The 22,067-nt window shown below is 44.3% G+C and overlaps 2 protein-coding genes across 7 annotated transcripts in view; one reads left to right on the top strand and one right to left on the bottom strand.

Moving 5' to 3' along the window:
* The window catches only part of LOC100084563 (ethanolaminephosphotransferase 1-like), a 79,624-nt gene extending 77,635 nt beyond the window's left edge, over positions 1 to 1,989 (bottom strand). For all 3 annotated transcript variants that reach the window (XR_003760811.2, XR_003760812.2, XM_029068420.1), the window contains exon 1: positions 1,698 to 1,989. The gene's annotated coding sequence lies outside the window, so the exon portion shown is untranslated. The remainder of the gene's footprint in view (positions 1 to 1,697) is intronic.
* A 1,846-nt stretch (positions 1,990 to 3,835) lies between these two features.
* Positions 3,836 to 22,067, top strand: part of SPIDR (scaffold protein involved in DNA repair) — a 318,346-nt gene continuing 300,114 nt past the window's right edge. For 3 of the 4 annotated variants that reach the window (XM_029068240.2, XM_029068239.2, XM_029068238.2), the window contains exons 1-4: positions 3,836 to 3,947; positions 14,849 to 15,004; positions 17,539 to 17,608; positions 19,183 to 19,356. In XM_029068240.2, the coding sequence (XP_028924073.1) occupies positions 3,918 to 3,947; positions 14,849 to 15,004; positions 17,539 to 17,608; positions 19,183 to 19,356 (430 nt within the window). In that variant the 5' untranslated portion in view covers positions 3,836 to 3,917. Of the gene's footprint in view, positions 3,948 to 14,848; positions 15,005 to 17,538; positions 17,609 to 19,182; positions 19,357 to 22,067 lie in introns of those variants that run through there. The other variant, XM_029068241.2, reaches the window with a different exon arrangement.

Below are 22,067 nucleotides of genomic sequence, written 5' to 3'. Positions count from 1 at the left end.
CATGTGGAATACAGTACAAAAGAGTTACCAGACATTCCCTTCATTTTTCCCTGACTACACCCAGCCCTTCTTAAACTTTTGGTTTGCTCCTGTTTCCACTCCTTCACATGATGCTTTTAGTCAATGACCTGCCTGGGCATTTGTGCAGTAGTTTAACAGTCTAATTGTTCAGATCTTCCTTACTGTTTTTAAAAGTAAATAGTTACATTAAACATTTCCACTGTGCCTAAGAACTGGAGTAGATATGAATAATTAGTTCAGGCAAAATCCCTGTCCCACATGAGTTTCACAGTCCAAGAGACGAGGAGAGCAATTATCTGATTCCTATTTTACAGATGCGCCTTAACTGAAGCCCAGAGAGCCTGCGACTTGGACAAGGTTCATTCATTCAATCATATTTATTGAGCACTTACCGTGTGCAGAGCACTGTACTATTTATTATTATTTTTGGTATTGTTAAGCGCTTACTATGTGCCAAGCACTGTTCTAAGCACTGGGTAGATACAAGGTCATCAGGTTAAGCACTTGAAAAGTATAATTCAGCAACAGATGCAAATTCCTGCCCACAAAGGGCACACAGTCTTAAAGGTGGGAGATAGACATCAAAATAAGTAAACAGGCATCAGTAGCATCAATATAAATAGAATTACAGATATATACACATTAATATAAATACATAGAATTATAAATATGTACATATAAACACAGGTGCTGTGGGGGGGTAAGGGAGGCAAAGCAAAAGGAGTCAGTTGGGGCAATGGGGAGGGGGAGCAGAGGAAAAGGGGGGCTTAGTCACCTGTTCCAAGAGGAGCCTTCAGTAGGGCTTTGAAAGGAAGTATAATTGTTATAATAATAGTATTTACTAAGTCTTTACTGTGTGCAGAGCACTGTACTAAGTACTGGGAAAAACACACAGGTTATACAACTGATTAGTGCACTGCTGGGATTAGAACTCAAGTCCTCTCCACTAGGTGGGTATTCAATATCACCAATGGATGGGTGTCGATATGAACTCCCAAGCACATTTTTCTCTGCCCCCTCCTCCCCTCACCCCAAGTTTATTTTGCCTTCTACTCTGGTGGGAAAAAGAATGGAGCATTCATAGCAGAAGATACCTAAATCCTACTGACTCGACAGGCTTTCTTGCTTGGGGTATATGTAGGGTATGCTTTTGAGCGCTTGGATATGCATCCTTTATTCACCACTCCCTCAGCCCTACAGCACTTATATACATATCCATAGTTTATATTTGTCTCCCCCTCCAGACCGTAAACTCACTGTGGATAGGGAACATGCCTTCCAACTCTGTCTCACTGTACTCTCCCAAGCGTTTAATACAGTTCTCTGCACATAATAAGCATTCAAACACAATTGACCGATGCTTTCAGACACCTTGAACCCACGCTAGGCATACGATAGGCAACTCTGCTTTAAATCTTTGCTAATATCCAAATTGGTAGTCGGTAGTAGAGTACTGGAAAAGGCTGAATTGTGCCCCTTCCTTCCCCCGACCTAAACCTGTCTCCAAAAATACACAACCCCCCCCCCCCACGGCCCCCCCGCAACTCAACCACCAATTCTAGCAAAAAGGTTAGGGGAAACACGGTGGAAATAGTTGGTCAACATTGTTTTTGCTCCTAATAAAACAGGTTAGAGTTGACAGTTTTGACAGATAAGCATCACTTCTTTTAACTTACTTTCATGCTTCACTCTTTGGGAAATCCTGGGTGGATGCAGAGACAGCAGCTGAAGAGACTGGGACATTTGATTCATTGCCAGGGAATCTTTCCACGTGAACCATTTCACCTGTTTATGTCTAGCGCTGGAGAGGAGCTCCAGCTGAGATATTTATTTGTCTGGATAAGTTTCAAAAGAAAATGCCCTCGTGGCTTGGGATTTCAGATGCATAGCCTCACAGGTCCTTATTCCAACACCAACTTCCACGCGAGCCCCATGAGAAGCAGCGTGGCTCAGTGGAAAAAGCCCGGGTTTAGGAGTCAGAAGTCATGGGTTCTAATCCTGACTCTGCCACCTGTCAGCTGTGTGACTTTGGGATGAAGACTGTGAGCCTCACGTGGGACAACCTGATTACCCTCTATCTACCACAGTAAGTGCTTGGCACAAAGTAAGTGCTGAACAAATGCCAACATTATTATTATTATTATTATTATTAAGAGGGGCAGGGGGTGTGTCCAGCGTGGTTTAGTGGAAAGAGTACGGGAGGGGACGGGGCTTGAGAAAGACATCATTATCATCATAATGATATTTGTTAAGCACTTACTGTGCCAAGCACTGGGGGAGATAGAAGGTAATCAGGTTGTCCCACGTGGGGCTCACAGTCTTCATCCCCATTTTACAGATGAGGCAACTGAGGCACTGAGAAGTGAAGTGACTTACCCAAAGTCACACAGCTGCCAAGTGGCAGAGGCAGGATTAGAACCCACGACCCCTGACACCCAAACCAGGGCTCTTTCCACCGAGCCACGCAACAGTGGCTTCTCTTGTTGACTTCAGGAAGCAGCCGACCGGTTGAACGAGAATGGATAGTGGGTAGGGCCCGGGCCTGGCAGTCAGAAGGACCCGGGTTCTAATCCCGCCTCTGCCACTTGTCTGCTGTGTGACCTCGGGCAAGTCACTTAACTGCTCTGTGCCTCAGTTACCTCAACGGGGATGAAGGCTGGGAGTCCCACGTGGGGCATGGATTGAATCCAACCTGATAGTCATGATGGTGTTTGTTAAGCACTTACTATGTGCCAAGCCCTATTCTAAGATAGATAAGCGTGGCTCAGTGGAAAGAGCCCGGGCTTGGGAATCAGAGATGGTAGGTTCAAATCCCGGCTCTGCCGCTTGTCAGCTGTGTGACTTTGACCAAGTCACTTAACCTCTCTGTGCCTCATTTACCTCATCTGCAAAATGAGGATGAAGACTGTGAGCCCCGTGTGGGACAACCTGCCCACCTTGTAGAACAGTGCACATAGTAAGTGCTTATCCAATGCCAACATTATTATTATTAATGAGGCTGTCCCTCGAAGGCCTCACAGTCTTCATCCCCATTTGATGTATATCACCTTGATTCTATTCATTGTTATTGTTTCAATGAGATGTTCATCCCCTTGATTCTATTCATTGTTATTGTTTCAATGAGATGTTCATCCCCTTGATTCTATTCATTGCTATTGTTTCAATGAGATGTTCATCCCCTTGATTCTATTCATTGCTATTGTTTCAATGAGATGTTCATCCCCTTGATTCTATTTATTGCTATTGTTTCAATGAGATGTTCATCCCCTTGATTTTATTCATTGCTATTGTTTCAATGAGATGTTCATCCCCTTGACTCTATTTATTGCTATTGTTCTTGTCTGTCCGTCTCCCCGAATTAGACTGTAAGCCCGTCAAAGGGCAGGGACTGTCTCTATCTGTTACCGATTTGTCCATTCCAAGCGCTTAGTCCAGTGCTCTGCCCGTAGTAAGCGCTCAATAAATACTATTGAATGAATGAGGCAACTGCGGCCCAGAGAAGTGAAGTCACTCGCCCAGAGTCACAGCGCTGCCCAGTGGCGGAGGCGGGATTAGAACCCACCACCTGGGACTCTTTCCCCTGAGCCACGCGGCTGCTAAGGGAGGCGGCGGCGACTCGCGGGCGCCGCCCAGCGGCTGCGGGTCGGATCCGCTCCGCGCCCTGGAACGTCACGTGGTCTCCCGCCCCTCCCCCCTCCCCTAGCCGCGGAGGCGGCGACCAATCAGAGCGCGGCGACGCCGCGCGCCAAGCTAGAAGGAGGGCGCGTGGCAGCGCTCCGGGCGCGTGGCCGCCCCGCGCTCGGGGGTGGGGGGGGGGAGGAGCGCGCGTGCGCGCGCCCCTCTGTCTCCGGCTCCGGCTCCCCCTTTCCCGGCACGTGAGTGGGGCGCTTCGGGAGATGCCCCGCGGGAGCAGTGGCGGGCGGAAGGTACGGTGCGGGGACGCAACCCGGGTTGCGGGCGATTCCCCTTCCCCCCCGCCGGATCCCCGCCGCCGCTCCTTGCGGGTGAAGTCCGCGGGGGCGCGGGCGGGCGGGCGCGCGCGGGGAGCGGGCGCGGAGCTGGGCGGCCGAAGACTACAATCCCTATGGTGCACTGCGCCGCCGCGGGAACCTGATTGGCTGCGCCCGGATTCCGCCCTTCATTCATTCATTCATTCATTCAATCATTCATTCAATCGTGTTTCTTGGGCCCTTCCTAAGTGCGGGGCACTGGACTGAGCGCTCGGAAGGGACAGTTGGGCAACAGATGATTGAGACCATTTCTGCCCAATACGGGCTCGCGGTCTAAATGGGGGAGCCGGACAGCAAAGCAAAAGAAGTGGTTCATTCAATCGTATTTGTTGAGCGCTTACTATGTGCAGAGCGCTGGACTGAGCGCTTGGAATGTGCAATGGGGCAACAGATGATAGAGACGATCCCCGCCCAGTAACGGGCTCGCGATCTAAACGGGGGAGACGGACAGCAAAGCAAAAGAATTAGTTCACTCAATAGTATTTTTTGAGCGCTTACTATGTGCAGAGTGCTGGACTGAGCGCTTGGATGTGCAATGGAGCAACAGATGATGGAGATGATCCCCGCCCAGTAACGGGCTGGCGGTCGAAACGGGGGAGATGGACAGCAAAGCAGAACAGAACAAAAGTAGTTCATTCAGTCGTATTTGTTGAGCGCTTACTATGTGCAGGGCACTGAACTAAGCGCTTGGAATGGACAGTTGGGCAACAGATGATAGAGACGATCCCTGCCCAATAACGGGCTCGTGGTCTAAATGGGGGAGACGGACAGCAAAGCAAAACAAGTAGTTCATTCAATAGTATTTCTTGAGCGCCTACTATGTGCAGAGCACTGGACTGAGCGCTTGGAATGTGCAGTGGAGCAACAGATGATAGAGATGATCCCTGCCCAGTAACAGAACAAAAGCAAACAGGTAGCTCATTCAATAGTATTTCTTGAGCACTTACTATGTGCAGAGCACTGGACTGAGCGCTTGGAATGTACAGTTGGGCAACAGAAAGAGACAGTCCCTGCCCATTGACGGGCTCGCGGTCTAAACAGGGGAGACGGACAGCAAAGCAAAAGAAATAGTTCATTCAATAGTATTTCTTGAGCGCTTACTCTGTTCAGAGCACTGGACTAAGCGCTTGGAAGGGACAGTTGGGCAAGAGATGATACACTACCCGCCCAATAACGGGCTTGTGGTCTAAACGGGGGAGATGGACAGCAAAGTAAAAGTAGTTCAATAGTATTTCTTAAGTGCTTACTATGTGCAGAGCACTGGACTCAGCGCTTGGAATGTGCAATGGGGCAACAGATGATAGAGACGATCCCCACCCAGTAACAGGCTCGCGGTCTAAACGGGGGAGACGGACAGCAAAGCAAAATAATTAGTTCATTCAATAGTACTTGTTGAGCGCTTCCTATGTGCAGAGCACTGGACTGAGCGCTTGGAAGGAACAGTTGGGCAAGAGATGATAGAGGCGACCCCTGCCCATTGACGGGCTCGCGGTCTAAACGGGGGAGATGGACTCTAAAGCGAAACAGAACAAAACAAAAGTAGTTCATTCAATCGTATTTCTTGAGTGCTTACTATGTGCAGAACACTGGACTAAGTGCTTGGAATGTACAGTTGGGTAACAGAGACCATTCCTGCCCAATAACGGGCTCGCGGCCTAATGGGGGAGACAGCAAAGCAAAACAAAAGAAGTAGTTCAATTGTATTTCTTGAGCACTTACTATGTGCAGAGCACTGGACTAAGTGCTTGGAATGGACAGTTGGGCAACAGATGATAGAGACGATCCCCGCCCAGTAACGGGCTCGCGGTCTAAAAGGGGGAGACGGACACTAAAGCAAAACAGAACAAAACGAAAGTGGTTCATTCCATCATATTTCTTGAGCATTAACTATGTGCAGAGCACTGGACTAAGCGCTTGGAATGTACAGTTGGCCACAGATAGAGACCATTCCTGCCCAATAACAGGCTCGCGGTCTAAATGGGGGAGACAGCAAAGCAAAACAAAAGAAGTAGTTCATTCAATCGTATTTATTGAGCACTTACTATGTGCAGAGCACTGGATTAAGCGCTTGGAATGGACAGTTGGGCAATAGATAGTCCCCTACCAATAACAGGCTCGCAGTCTAAACGGGGGAGACAGACAGCAAAGCAAAAGAAGTAGTTCAATCATATTTCTTGAATGCAAAGCACTGGACTGAGCTTGGAATGTGCGATTGGGCAACAGGCTCATGGTCTAAAAGTCATTTTGGGGGGGCTGCTGAGATGTGGCCCCCAGAGGGACAGTGGTAATAATGATGGTGGCATTTGTTAAGTGTTTACTATGCGCCAAGCGCTGTTCTAAGCACTGGGGTATATACAAGTTCATCAGGTTGTCCCATGTGGAGCTCACAGTCTCAATCTCCATTTTTACAGATGAGGTCACTGAGGCACAGAGAAGTTGTGACTTGCCCGAAGTCACACAGCTGGCAGGTGGCAGAGGCGGAATTAGAACCCATGACCTCTGAGTCCCAAGCCCGGCCTCTTTCCACTGAGCCACGCAACAGTAGCTTCTCTTATTGACTTATGGAAGCAGCCGACCGGTTGTATGAGAATGGATAGTGGGTGGGGCCCGGGCCTGGCAGTCAGAAGGACCCAGGTTCTAATCCTGCCTCTGCCACTTGTCTGCTGTGTGACCTCGGGCAAGTCACTTAACTGCTCTGTGCCTCAGTTACCTCAGTGGGGATGAAGGCTGGGAGCCCCATGTGGGACATGGATTGAATGCAACCTGATAGTCATGATGGTGTTTGTTAAGCGCTTACTGTGTGCTGAGCCCTGTTCTAAGGTAGATACAAGGAAATCAGGTTGTCCCTTATGGGGCTGAATTGTACATTCCAAGCACTTAGTACAGTGCTCTGCACATTGTGCTCAATAAATGCTATTGAATGAATGAATATTTATTAAGCACTTACTGTGTGCAGAGCACTATACTAAGCGCTTGGAAAGTACAATCCAGCAATAAAGAGAGACCCTCCCTGCCCACAGTGAGCTCAGTCTAGAGGGATAGTCTGCCAAATATCTGGTGTAGAACTTTTGAACTTAATCAGCCTTCATCCAGATCAGTGGGACAACTGAATCACTAATGAGCTGTCCCTTCCTTGAAGGGTGTCATTAAATTGAAAAAGAAAAAGAGAACCAGGTCATTTGCTTGATCCATTCTTTTTCAGATTTGTGCCTATGCCCTTGCATTTTCCCCAGATTCATTCATTCAATCTGAATTTATATTTATTTATAGAGCACTTACTACTACTAATAATAATGGTGGTATTTGTTAAGCACTTACTATGTGCAAAACACTGTTCTAAGCACTGGGGGGATACAAGGTGATCAGGTTGTCCCATATTCATTCATTCATTCAATAGTATTTATTGAGCGCTTACTATGTGCAGAGCACTGTACTAAGCGCTTGGGATGAACAAGTCGGCAACAGATAGAGACAGTCCCTGCCGTTTGACGGGCTTACAGTCTAATCGGGGGAGACGGACAGACGAGAACAATAGCAATAAATAGAGTCAAGGGGAGGAACATCTCGAAAAACAATGGCAACTAAATAGAATCAAGGCGATGTACAATTCATTAACAAAATAAATATGGTAACGAAAATATATACAGTTGAGCGGACGAGTACAGTGCTGTGGGGATGGGAAGGGGGAGGTGGAGGAGCAGAGGGAAAAGGGGAAAAAGAGGGTTAAGCTGCGGAGAGGTAAAGGGGGGATGGCAGAGGGAGTAGAGGGAGAAGAGGAGCTCAGTCTGGGAACGTCTCTTGGAGGAGGTGAGTTTTAAGTAGGGTTTTGAAGAGGGAAAGAGAATCAGTTTGGCGGAGGTGAGGAGGGAGGGCATTCCAGGACCGCGGGAGGACGTGACCCAGGGGTCGACGGCGGGATAGGCGAGACCGAGGGACGGTGAGGAGGTGGGCGGCAGAGGAGCGGAGCGTGCGGGGTGGGTGGAAGAAAGAGAAGGGAGGAGAGGTAGGAAGGGGCTCACAGGTTTAATCCCCATTTTACAGATGACGTAACTGAGGCACAGAGAAGTGAAGTGACTTGCCCAAAGTCACACAGCTGGCAAACGGCATAGCCGGGATTAGAACCCATGCCCAGTGACTCCCAAGCCCGGGCTCTTTCCACTGAACCTAAATGCTTACTGTGTGCAGAACACTGTACTAAGCTTCCAGTTGCAGTCTTGGTTTGTCACATCAATCAAAAGTGTTTATTGAGTGCTTATTGTGTGCAGAGTACTATCTCTGTGCTTCCGTTACCTCATCTGTAAAATGGGGATTAAGACTGAGCACCCCACGAGGGCCAGGGGTTGTGTCCAACCTGACAATCTTGATCTAACCCAGTGTTTAGAATAGTCTGGCAGACTGTGAGCCCGTCACTGGGCAGGGATTGTCTCTATCTGTTGCCCAATTGTACATTCCAAGCACTTAGTACAGTGCTCTGCATATAGCAAGCGCTCAATAAATACTATTGAATCAATGAACATAGCACTTAACAAATACCATTAAAATACACACACACACACAAAAGTTGTTACATATATTCCCTGCCTACTTTCCTTCCTCCTTATGTATCATTAGTATTTGAGTGCTTTCTGTGTGAAGAACATTGTACCTAACGCTTGGGAGAGTACACTAGAATTAGCAGACATGGTCTTTGCTCTCATGGAGTTTACAGTCTAGTGGGGAGCAGACATGTGTATTGCCTTTCAAGCATTTTAGTGTATCTATTGCCTTCTTCATCTCCCTTTCCCATCTACGTACCCCAAAAGGAAATCTGCTCTTGCAGAAGCCAAGGCTAGTGTCACTTGTAAATAACAAATACTTGAAGTGAAATAATAATAAGCTTAGTTACTTCTTAACTAGGTACTTTTTGTCAAGCACAAAGCCAAGTGCTGAGACAGATACAAGACAATCTGTTCAAGTAATGACATTAAAATTAGTAATAATAATACAATATTTGTTTGCATGCTACACCCCCTAAACGCGTGCCTCTGTGGCTTGTTACATTCTCCCTGTTATCTGAGGGAAATCAAAAGACTTGAGCTGATGTAGAGCAGAGATGGATCCCCCTCTCCCCTTATTCTTTCTTCTCTCCCCTGGGCAACTTGCCTACAGATCGGGGCAGACTGAATGTGGGAATCCCAATGGTCAGTTCCACCAGATATTTGTACACATGAAGCATTGAGATCACTGTGTGAACTGAGAAAAGTGGCTTTTTCTTCTGTTCAGTGGTGGCCTTGTGACTGCTTTCCTCAGTGTTAGCCTGGAATTTAACAAGACCCATGCTGTTTTGTGGCACTTTGTGATTCTTTTCCTGCTGACCTATAAGGAGATTTGAACAGTTACACAGCACTGAGAAAAAGCTTAACAAATGTCCTTCCTAATTTTCCCAGTGATCTGGGAGTAGTTGCTATCTTGTGGAAGAGGAAATTTAAATAGCATCAGGTCAAGGGAACCATGCAGGATGACAGCAGGTTATGGGTGAGTGACATATTATTTTTTGGTTAACATGTTTCACGCTTAAAACTCGTACATGCACTTAGTGTGCTATACGTCTGCTTACCTACTCACGTGATGCGCTCCGGGTCCCAGTGGGAAAAACACAACCAGCAGGACTAAGAACGTGAAGGTAGCACTGTGCAAACCACTGTGCCTATGATCTATTCCTTCACACTTGTTCTTGGTCCTAAAGTCTTCATCATGTGACCGAAACTAGCCTGTCCTCTTAAGAATGTCCATGTCTAAGAATGGAGCTCGTTAGCTCACCTAGTAAAACATAGCCTGGGAAAATGGCTATTTTACCACGGGTTCGATGAAAACGCACATTCATAAGTACAGCCCTGGAGTAGATTTACAAAGTCTTGGGTGCATTACAAAACACTTCTGAACAGGATCATCTTTCTTAATATGAAAGGACAAAGATTCCCTTCCCTTAGAAATGACAGAAGTGCTTTTATTTAGGGGTATTTCCCATCGTTAGACTTCTCGAGACGGAATTCATATCTGATTCTCATCTCACGTTAGTCCAAAATTAGAAAGTCCGTTTGAAGTAACCATAGGCCTAGAGTCCTGCACAGAGGTATTTGCTCAAAGTCCCCCCTTTAGAGAAGAAATCTTTGTCATTTTGCTATTAGCACCTTCCTTTTCAGTCATTTGAGTTGTTTTTCTCAGGCAAGGGCTTTTGGGCTTATGTCATCAATCCAGGGGTTGCAGGAAGGAACACTTGGGTCTGCCTTCAAGCTCTGAGCCTCGTTTGAGGTTCGAGATGACTGTTCCCAATTGCGTGTCTTACTCCTGGACCAGTGGCTAGCATTGGCTACTAGTCTAGATCTCTTCAAGGAAAGAGACTGTCCCCACCCAATTATCCCTTCCTGAATTTTGGTGTTTTCAGTCTGAGTGTCACCTCCCCTGCCTTCTACCGCTTCCTTCCTCTCCCCTATCTGCCTCCACACGCCTGGGGTAAGCGGAGGGGATTTTTGCACACTCTCTGTGTTCAGCTCCGCTCTCTGCTAGTGTTCAGGAGGTGGAAATGGGATCCAGGGTGGACTCTCCTGCTCCCCTTCACTGAGAATGCTCTAGGTTTCCTCATGCAGATCAGACCAGAAAGCCAGGATTTTCTGTGGGAAAATTGGTTTCAGAGAGCATAGTCTTCATTGTCTCTTGGCATCTTCTTATCTCTGGTAATGGCTAGGGTCTTCTCAAGCCTGTGGAAGCTCAGTCCTGTGGTTACCCTGATCTTAGGTTATAGTTTTTGTCAAAACAGAACCAGTCCCACCCTCTCTTCTTTCTTGGCCTTCATCAATTACAGTTTCAAGTATTCCTCAACTGAACTCAACACTGCTGCATTCTTTTCGGGGAGGTAGCAGTTGGGTAAACAGAAGTTGCCCCAGTGTTTGGAAAATAATCCTAGACTACAAAGCTCCCCACTGTTTATGCATCTGCTTCCATCTGTGAGGCTAAAAACTAAACACTTGGCGGTGAACACAACCTTTTAGTTTTTGCAGAGGCCACCTCATCTTCATATTGATTCTTCTTAGTATGATGTGCCTGCTGTTGAGATATCGTGGCTATCGAGCTTTAGCAGTGGGCCAGAGCTACCTTTCCCCACTCATTCACATCATTTTAGAAGCCCAGGCCATGTTCAATCATGTCTATTAAGCACTTAATGTGTGCGGAGCACTATAGTAATCGCTTGGAAGAGCACAATGTACAAGAGTTGGTAGACACATTCCCTGCCCACAATGAGCTTAAAGTCTAGAGGGAGAGATGACATTAATATAAATACATTACAGATATCATAAGTGCTGTGGGGCTGAGGGGGATGAATAAAGGTTGCAGATCCAAAGTGCAAGGGTGATGCAGAAAGGAGTGGGAGAAGAGGAAATGAGGACTTAGTCTGGGAAGGCTTCTTGGAGGAGACAGGCTTTTAGTAAGGCTTTGAAGGTCGGGAGAGTGTCAGATAAGAGGGAGGAGTACACTCTATGCAGAAAAGTATGCATTGTGGGAAGAGCGCTCCATAATTTTGCAGTCACCCTGTGTCCAAAATATAAAGTAGAAACATGCCATCTAGGAGACTGAGTGTATTAAGATTAATACTTAGTTCTTTCCCCCTGAACTCCCACTGCAGCAATTCCATCTAACCTAAGCACTTGGGGACTGATTCCCTGCTGTAGCACTTTTGTACGCAGCTTCCTATATTCTGTTACTTCCTACCCTTAATTTATTTTGAGTGTTTGTCTTCCCTGCCAGACTGTAAGCACTTTGAGAGCAGGGATCATACTCTACTAATTGTAATGTTCTCTCCAGAGCGCTCAATCTGCTACTCTGCACCCAGTAGGTGCTGTTGGTAGCTATTTTTTGAAGAATTACCTTTCTTGATTAATGACCAGCGGGGGGTGGACCTGGTTTAGTTTTTCCACAAGTCTACAGGATGCTGGAAGGGACTCCAATAACCATTCTCTTCAGTCTGGTGGCAATTAGAACATTTCTGATTTGCATAGAGATCAGAATATGGTCTTTAGTCACAGCGGGAAATAGGCATCTGCACTCTGCCACAAGCCAGTTTCCAGTTTACAAAACATTCCCACCACCACCAAATTCTTCCTGATTTTGAAATTTCTTGAATTAAAAAATGGAGAATCTTCTTATGAGTGTGTCAAAAACATCTTCACAGGTGGATTGCCCCTAAGCATTTCATACACATCACTTAGATTTTAGGTTGTGCCTAGAATTCATGCCTAAAAACAGACTCTTTTCATTATGACTTACAAGAAAAACTTTAATGTTATCATTGAAATTTGGGGTACCATAGCTTACATTGCAGCTGTTTACTGGGCAGTGGGAGGTAGTGATATGGATTCATTAAAGTGGTAAGCTCTTTGTGTGGGGAGAATATGTGTTTGCTTCTGTACTTTGCATGCAAGTGCTTGATAAATAACACTGATTTAGTCCTGCAAAACTGTGTTGCACTCAAATTCTACTGATTGTGTTTTTCATTAGCAGTATTTGTAGAGTGCTGAGGATAAAGGTGTAGAGAGAAGAGCAAGGTCTCACATGGGCATAACTGGGTCAGTTGCATAGGAGGGTGAGAAAAGGGACCTTGTTAGGGAGGTGTTTTGAGATTAGAGAAGCTAGGAAGGTTCCCAGAGTGTATGTACTGAGGAGATAGTTGCCTGATTTGAGTCAGCTCCTCTAGGTGATTTGGGAGGCAAGTGGGATCTTTTGCCTAAGGCTAAACGTCATACACTAAGGCCTTCTGAGTTTACCCTGCACCTGAGCAGGGGTTTGATCAAAGCTTAAACCTGGACTGTTCATTTCTTCACAGGCTTGGAGCCTCCTGCTCTGTGGCACGTGCCCCTAGAGAGTCTGGCATTTTAAGGTGTTTTTAGGCTAGCCAATCAGTCTCAAAATCCAAATCAAACTGATGATCAAAATAGAAGATCCCTCTTGATCTGATCTCAGTGGAGATGGAGAATAACTGGCATCACCTATCTTTTATAGGCATATAGGGGCAGGACTTTTTTTAAAAAATTGCGGTGCTTTAAATATCCGACTTTAAAAAGCCACCCAGCCACATGTATTTTGTGTTCCAGTGACTGGGTGGCTCTTTCTCCATTGATCTGTTCCTAGGCTAGGAACAATTCTGCTGTTTCTGACTTTTGACATTTGAGGGCCAGGGGACTCTATTTCAGTACCTTCCTAGAGAAACAGAAATTCTGCTTGTGGAAATCCCAGTTTAGTGTGTGAAAAGAACATTCTCATTCTTCCATTGTATTCTAGACCAATTCAGGTACAGTTAAAGTAGAACTGACTGTATACATACAGTGGGAACAAAGGGAAAGACCTAGAGATAACTGGAAATAGCTGCTTCTCAATCTGTATAGAAGAAAATATGTACCAAAAGAAATGAGAAATCAAAAAGAGTGTGCATAATTGCAAAGGTCTTGTGGGGAGTATGACGTGGAAAAGTAATTTTTAGAACAGGAATTTTCCATTAAAGCACCACCAAGTTTTAGACATCGTATCCTGATCTTTGTGGTGTAAATAGAAAATAGTTGTGTCACTCTCCCCATTGCTAGAATGTTGAAAATACAACAGATCACTTTATTTTCAATGTTGTGACAATAACAAGACTTCAGTTGTTGACACGAATTAAATCAAGAGGGCCAAATTGCCAGATACTTGGAAACTAGAATCACAGTCTTTCAGTTCAACAATGAAAAGCTAGACTCAGATATTGGATGTTGTTCAGGTGTTTGAAGATGACACTAAAACTTTTTGGTAACTTAAAATTAAAATCTAAGCAGTCAATTTGCCCCAAGTTTTTCTCAGGCTGGGGCACACAGTACCTTTGGATCAATTGCCACCCTATTTAGGCTAATTTCAAGTACATGAGAGGGTATACATAGAGGAAGATGACCAGCTTTTTTCCAGAGCAGAACAGGAAGTTGTTAGGTTAACCCTCTTTCAGAAACCATAAAGAAAAAGGTTTCAGAGAATGGAAGATAAAGGTACTTTTCAGGCTCCCTGTCCATTCAGTTGAACCCTACTATGAATGCCATACCCCAATAGACAGTGCAAAAGCCCTCTCACACTACAGCCTCTTCCTCCACCTTTATTTAAACTTCGATTAGAGAAAGCCAATATCTTGGATGAGCGTAATGGGAATAGATGTGGAGATCTTGGTTTAGTCATTAAAGTGCATCTGATCGACCCGATTCTTACTGTTCCTTTTAGGGTTAACACAGGATGTGTATTTGGCTTGAGATAAATTTGTCTAGAAACAGTCTCACTGCACCTCGATCTCTGTACCTTTTCAGTGTACCTCGATCTCATCTATCTCGCCGCCAATCCCTCGCCCACGTCCTGCCTCTGGCCTGGAACTCTCTTCTTCTTCAAAGCCCTATTGGAGGCACATTTCCTCCAAGAGGCCTTCCCTGACTTAGCCCTCCTTTCTTCTTCTCCCATTCCCTTCTACATTGTCCTGACTTGCTCCCTTTATTCATCTCCCCTCCCCCCCAGCCCCACAGCACTTATTACTTATCTGTAATTTATTTATATTAATATCTGTCTCCCCCTCTAGATTGTAAGCTTGTTGTGGGCAGGGAATGGGTCTGTTTATTATTGTACTCTCCCAAGTGCATAGTTCAGTGCTCTCTACACATTAAGCGCTCAATAAATATGACTGAATGAATGAAAACAGTCACACTTACTGTCTTCATGAATTTGTTGTTGATTTGTTGTTGTTGTTTCTTTTGATTGCTTTGGAAATTCTCTTCCTAAAGAGAAAAAGGACATGGGATTCCGAATGCAAGCCCTTCCCAGGACAGATGCCTGCAGCGTTAAGGAGAGAAGATCCCACAGCAACAGTTGCTGCCGCCTCCCTTTCTAAAGAGTGGAGAAGGTGTGGTGAAGGGTTTCAGAGCACGGCCAGCCCACAGGTGAAGTCGCTTTTAGACGATCCTCCCTGGAGACCAGAGCTGGGATCCGATGGCCTCCAACATCTGTTTGGAAGTGCAGCGGCATTTGAGAAGCCTACTGGAAAGAGCTCAGGTTTGGGAGTCAGAGGACTTGGGTTCTAATCCTAGCTCTGCCACTTGTCTGTTGTGTGGCTTTGGGCAGGTCACTTCACTTCTCTGTGCCTCAGTTCCCTCATCTGGAAAATGGGGATTGAAGACCTGTTCTCTTTCCTACTTAGTGTGAACTCCACCGTGGCACAAGGACCATGTGTAATCTGATAATCAGATAAGGGTTTAGTACAGTGCTTGCCGTGTAGTAATCACTTATGTACTGCAGTTGCTATTTTCATTTTAAGACAGACTCCCTTGTCTTGAATTGGAATATACATTTTCTTTGTGTTCTTTTTTGTTTCCTTCTGTTTATGTATTATTAATCTTCCATATTTCTGCTTGTTTCCCAAGTCTTTTTCATGTGGTGTTACAAAGCAGAGGCAGCCCCCTGAAAGGCTGTAGAAGTAAGATAGCAAAGGCAATAGGGATGAAAATTTTCCCCTGAGAAACATTGCTTCCCTCTCGGAAAATCACAGTATTGATGCCTTTGCCTCAGAGCGCTGCCTTTTTATTCTTAGGCCTTTCTAGGCTAGACCTTATTCTGGCTTCACTTAGAATATGGTCGCTGTGGCTGAACCACTGGAACTGTGGTCCAGCACCATCAGTGAAGGGTTGTATGTGTGATCAATCAATCAATGACATTGAGTGCTTACTATGTGCAGAGCACCATACTAAGCACGTGAGAGAATACCATACAACAGAGTAAGCAGACACATTCTCTGCCTACAGTGAGCCTCCAGTCTAGAGGGGGAGATAGACATTAATATAATCAGTCAATCAATGGTATTTATTGAGCACTTTGTGCAGAGCACTGTACCAACCACTTGGGAGAATACAGTAAAATAGTTAACAGATAGGTTCCCTGCACATATGGATTTATAATCTAGAGATTTAAAAAGTCAGATTAGAACTGTAGCCCTTCTTAAATTCCACAGGATATTAAATTGCTCTCCCTAGCACACTCTGTGTGTGTCCTGATAATGATGATGGCATATATTAAATGCTATGTGCCAAGCACTTTTCTAAGCAATGGGGTAGATACAAGATAATCAGGTTAGATGCAGTCCCTGTCCCACATGGGGATTGCAGTCTTAGTAGGAAGGGGAACAGGTATTTAATCCCCTTTTTACAGATGAGGAAACTGAGGCACAGAGAAGTTAAGTGACTTACTTGCCTAAGGTCACACAGCAGACAAGTGGCAGATCTGGGATTAGAATCCAGGTCCTCTGACTCCCAGGCCAGTGCTCTTTCCACTAGGCCACGCTGCTTTGCCTAGGCATTTGCTTCCCCAGGCACTTTGGGGTGGATGTTAGGTCCTCTGGAAAGGACTCCTAACTTCTGATGGGGCACTGGTTTACCAGTTTGGTGGCTTCAGTTTAAGCACTGTTTTTTTTTTCTTACCATGTTTTAGCTTGGAAGAACTAAACCCAGCAACATTTCCTCAACATTCCTTCCCTGAGCACTAAATGAGGAATTGGCTTGGTTATCCTTTGTTTTTTCCCTCCAGTCAGCCTCTGATAAATGGGTTCCTTCCTTATTCCCTCCTAAATTTAATGACCACCCTTGGACTCTGTACTTGGCAAAACTTATATAATCCTATGGCCTCCAGGCAAGACACTGAAATTATTCTTGGGTTAGATGGGTATCATTTTAAGAGGTCTGCTTGGAGCACAGAAACCAGATTCTGGCCTCATTATAAGGGAGTTAGAAAAGGGGACAAAAATCAAGACTGAGTGGCTAGTTGAGTTTCTTTTTCTAATACTACTAATAGTGGTATTTGTTAAGCACTTATGGTGTGCCACACACAGTATTAAACACTGGGATAGATACAAGATAATCAGGATACAGGCATTACATGGGACTCACAATCTAAGTAGGAGGGAGAACAGGTATAGAATATCCATTTTGCAGATGAGGGAACTGAGGCCCAGAGAAGTTAAGTGACTTACCCAGATCAGACAGCAGGAAAGTGGCGGAGCTGGGATTAGAACCCAGGTTCTCTAACTCCCAGGCCCGTACTCTTTCCACTAGGCCACACTGCTTCTCTACTTCCTCCCAAGTGCGTGGTCACCCAAAGGAACACCCTGTGCCCCATTTTTTCTATCTTTAAAATAGAGGTGTCAATACCTACTTCCCTGGGAGATGGTTTAGAGGAAAAATCTGAGCATGGAGACCTCCCAGAGGAAAGTTCTCTGTGCAAAGAGTTGCAATGAATAGTTCGCTAAAGCTGTGGCAATACTTTAATTTTTTTTCTACTTCTAAAGTTGTAATGAAGCTGCTGTTGAAACTGCTGTTCTGAAGCAGGTGCCATAGTTTAGGGTTTAGGATTATTTTTACATGCTGACTTTTGTTCCGCCACTTTAAGCATTTTGGTTTTATTGTTTTGTTTTTTTTTTTGTTCGCAGTCTTTAGGACAATCTGAAAAGAAATCTAACGTTGAGAAGTACCCAGAGCTGTCTCTTACTCACGAAGAAGGTAATTTTATTGCCATTCTGCTCTCGTTTGAAGAAGAGGATATTGGGCTTGCAGGCTACCCCCTGAAATATCTCTGATCATTTTACCCTAACAGCCATGCAAGTTAGAACAGGTCTATATACAGAAGATCTAGGATGTGGTGAGGAAAGAATTTAAATCATACACTATGTTTCTGCTTTAACATTTATCGAGTGGCCATTTTGAATAGACTATGAATGTGTCACTCAAAAATAGAGAACGATTTCATTTCACTGAAATAGATGCTGGAGACTTGGAGACTTCAAATCATTATCCTGTAATCTTTCTTGTCAGACAGTGTAGCAGCAATCAATCAATTGGTGGTATTCACTGAATATTTCCTGTGTGCAGGGCACTCTACTGAGTACTCGGGAGAGTACAGTACAACAGAGATGGTAGACACATTCCTAGCAATAATGCTCTAAGTGGGGACTCAAGGCAGGAGGTGGATTTCAAAATACCCCCTTTCAGATGAGGGTTTCAGGGGATTGAGAGGTGTCACCCCTATGTCAAAAACAGGTTCCAGGCCATTTTCTTTGTGGGAAACATTGCAGTGGAAATGTACTATGAATGATAATCAAGAACAGGTGCTGTACTTCACCAGCTCTTGAACTGAGAAGAGTTAAAGGATAGCCAAAATATGATTGACTTGGTGAAAAAATAAGGTTAGGCTGTTTAAAACCAAGCATTCACATGCATAGAGCAAGTAAACACTGTGGTTTCATTGACTTGTTAAGACTGAAGGTCTTTGGAATACCTTTGTTTTCTTTTCATAATTTGTGGCAAAAAAACATGGATTTTTTATAGACTGCTTGATGCTGTAGATAGAATATCGATTTACTGTCCACAAGTTTTTGCTTGAATTTTGACTTAGAGAAATATATCTGAAATTGTTGGATGGGGAATTTTACAACATATTTTTGAATTTGGAGGTACATGGGACTATTTGACTTGTTTTTTAAAAAATTTTCTTCAGATTATTCTGACAAAACGAAGGCTTAAGTGTACTTGAGGGCTATCTGCTTGCTTTGATTTCATTTTTCTTCAAGATGTATTATATGAGTTGCTTTGTTTAGAAAGAAAAGATCGTGGATGGATAGGCTGTCTAGTTTTAGTTGTATGTTTGCTTTCTTACGTACTTTCAAATTGTACCTACATTGAATTGTCGTTATATGTTGTATTGCATTCTAGAGAGTTGTGATGTGATTAAAAAAAGAATACTTGAGAACAAAGTTCAAACTATTTATGCCATCCTCACCATCAGCCAACTCAGACCATGACCCAAATGTACCCGCTCTACTGTGCTTATTTTTGAATTCCCTATTCATCCTTTGCATTGGATGCTCTCATGACCCTTCTTGCCCTTTTGTTATTTTTGCCTCAACTGACTCTTTCCCCCACTTCTTTGTCTGAAGTAAATTGTCCAGCTTGTGGACTTATCCAGGCTCCAATGTAGCCATACAGGTCATCCACGATCATGGACAAAAATGGACTTTTGAGCCATAACTTGAGCACTTTGAGTTGTCAATTTTTCTTGTATAACTTTCCTTTGACAGAAGTTTCTTCAACTGAGAATGCAAATGAGCCTGCAGACATTGTCTGGAGCTCCAGTGGGAGTGACTTGTCAGATGAAGAAAATACAACTTTTCCTTTAGGGCAGAAACTAAACCCATCTATAGACAAGTCTTATACTGAGAGTGATGTATATTCAGAGGGCAGGAGCAGTGAAGGTAAGTTAAAATTTGAACTTGCTTGTTCTTGACTGGCTCATTAAATCAGTCGTCTCACCCACCCCCAAAAATTTGATTATATAGAGAGGGCACTGGGGCTTTTTCAGTTTAAAGCACATTCATGTAAAGTAAACCTAAAATTCTTGATGTCTATGGCCACAAAAACAGGTATGTGTACTCATACAACAGGTTGGTAGGCATATTGTATGCTATAGGAAGGAAGCGTTAGGAGAAAAACCATCTATGGCTTTTCTGTGTCCTTTACTTCTTAGCATTTCGAAAGTGCTGCCCAACACATTATAACTGTTCCACAGGCATTTTGGCTAACTAAACTGGCAGATTTGTGAAAAGGTCTTGTAAAAGTGAATTAAAAGTAGAAGGACTTTGTTGAAGTTGTCATTGGCAAAGATTCAATTCCCTGAAGGGGGGGACCATGTTAAATCATATTTATTGGGGCCCCACAGGACATATAGTACAGCCAATTCAGCTAGACCATGGTTTTCAGGACAAAATTTGGGTAGAACCCAATGGTAGAATAAGAGAACATTCTTTCAACCACAATAGCGTCTTTAGGATATAACACAATCCACAAGTTGGTGTAAGTAAATTCAGTGTAGGGAGAAATGGTTGGGTGTAGAGGTGTGACGTCAGTCAAGTTGTGATACTGCTATGCATCCTAGCCTCTGCCCCAGTCTTACTAAGAGTAAGGATATTTATTGAGAGCTTGCTTTGTGCTGAACACTGTGTTAAGCATTGAAGTGAAGGGAAAAGTAAGTGAATTCGGACACTGTGCCTCTCCCACTAAGGAATCACGTGCTTAACAGTGGAGGACAGTCATTTATTGGCAAAGCATAGACAATAGAAGCCCTTAGGAAACAACAATCAAAAGCTATAGGAACAACAAAAAAATCCAAGTATTGAATAACTTACCTGTCCAAATCACTAGTTATAAGGCCATTTGACTTTTTCAAACAGTGTGGTGGCAAATAGGGCAGTCTCTCAAAGGGACATATTGGGCCTATTGATTTGGTTTTCTCTTCCCTCGTCCATCATTGCATCGCTAGTCATTGTGCTGCTTAGGTACCAGAGTTCTGTGACAGCATTTTGCTCTCTGTCACCAGTGTAAATTCTGAGTCATGTGTATGGCTTCCCTGATGCAAGCTGACACATCAACTTGGTTTCCTTGAGACTTACCTTCAGGGTATAACCCCCTGCAGATCCACTGTAGCAGTTTGCAGTCACTTGGCTGTCTCCTTGGTGTGGGTCTCTACAGGATAGTCAACTGCACATGGTAATTCCCAAGTGACTATTTCTAGGACTTTTGATGATGCCAAAAGTTAGTTGAGTTTCCCAGAAAGAAGGAAGCATGTTCTAAAACCTTCACGCAGGTCTCTTGTTGAATCCTCTAGCATGGCTGCATAGAATGAAGTTAAACAGAAGTAGTGTGGCCTAGTGGAGAGATTATGGTCCTGGGAGGCAGAAGGACTTGCATTCTAATCCCAATTTTGCCAACTGCTTGCTGTGTGGCCTTGGACAAGAACAGTGCTTGTCACATAGTAAGTGCTTGACAAATACCATTATTATTATTATGCTAAAATACTATGGATTGATAGGGTATGTAGAAACCTCAGTTTTTCCCTGCCAGTCCTAAATCCTCAGTGTTCCCAGTGACTAGAAAAAGGGAGTATTCAATAACCAAAGGGACAAATTACACTTTGGGCTTTTTTCCATGTGGCAAATGTTAATATTTGAGCGCTAACCTTTTTGTATAGTACTGTACTCAGTACCAGGGAGAGTAAGACTGTAAGCTAGTTGTGGGCAGGGGATGTATCTACCAACTCTATGGTGCTCTGCACAAAATAAGTGCTCAATAAATACAATTGATTGATTAATAATTATGGTACCTGTTAAGCACTTACTATGTGCCAAGCACTGTTTTTAGCTCTGGGGAAGATGCAAGTTAATTAGCTTGGACTCAGTCCCTGCCCCACCTAAGACTCACAGTGTTAATCCCCATTTTACAGATGAGGTAACTGAGGCACCGAGAAGTTAAGTGACTTGTCCAAGGTCACAGACCAGGCATGTGGCAGAGCTGGGATTAGAACCCATGATCTTCTGACTCCCAGGCCCTTGCTCTATCTAAGCCGTGGTAGAAGATATGTTTCCTGCCCTCATGAGGACATTAGAAAGACTGCTTATAAACATCTTAGAAATGGTTACATAAAGCCATTAACCAGCTTTAGTGATTGCCTTGTTTTTGGCATTCTCTCGGAATCTTTCCACTGCTTTTCATTTTGCACCAGAATCACGATATATTTAAAAAAAAAAAAATTCCCAAACTGGTGGCTCAAGCATTTGGTTAATGCAAAATACATACCTTTTCATTAACTATGCAAATGAGTCCATGCCCAAGGCATAAAATTCATTTAATAAGCTCTTCCTCATCTTTTCATTTCTATGCTGTTAGATTTTCATGGGAATCTGTGCTCAATGAACCTGTGAGTAATTTGGCTACAGGAACTTGCCTGTGCTTTCAACCTAGTTAAAAGGTGAAAGGGAGGAAGAAGTAGTCACTGCCAGGTGCAGTGGCTTTGGAAAGAGTGGATTTTTTTAAAAAATAGTATTTGTTGAGCACTTACTATATGCCAGCCACTGTTCTAAGCCCTGGGGTAGATACTGGCTTATCAAGTTGGACACATTCCCTAGTCGAT

This window comes from Ornithorhynchus anatinus, chromosome 7 (genome assembly GCF_004115215.2).
Source record: "Ornithorhynchus anatinus isolate Pmale09 chromosome 7, mOrnAna1.pri.v4, whole genome shotgun sequence".
Taxonomy (NCBI): Eukaryota; Metazoa; Chordata; class Mammalia; order Monotremata; family Ornithorhynchidae; genus Ornithorhynchus; species Ornithorhynchus anatinus.
This window is presented reverse-complemented; position numbering and strand designations above follow the sequence as displayed.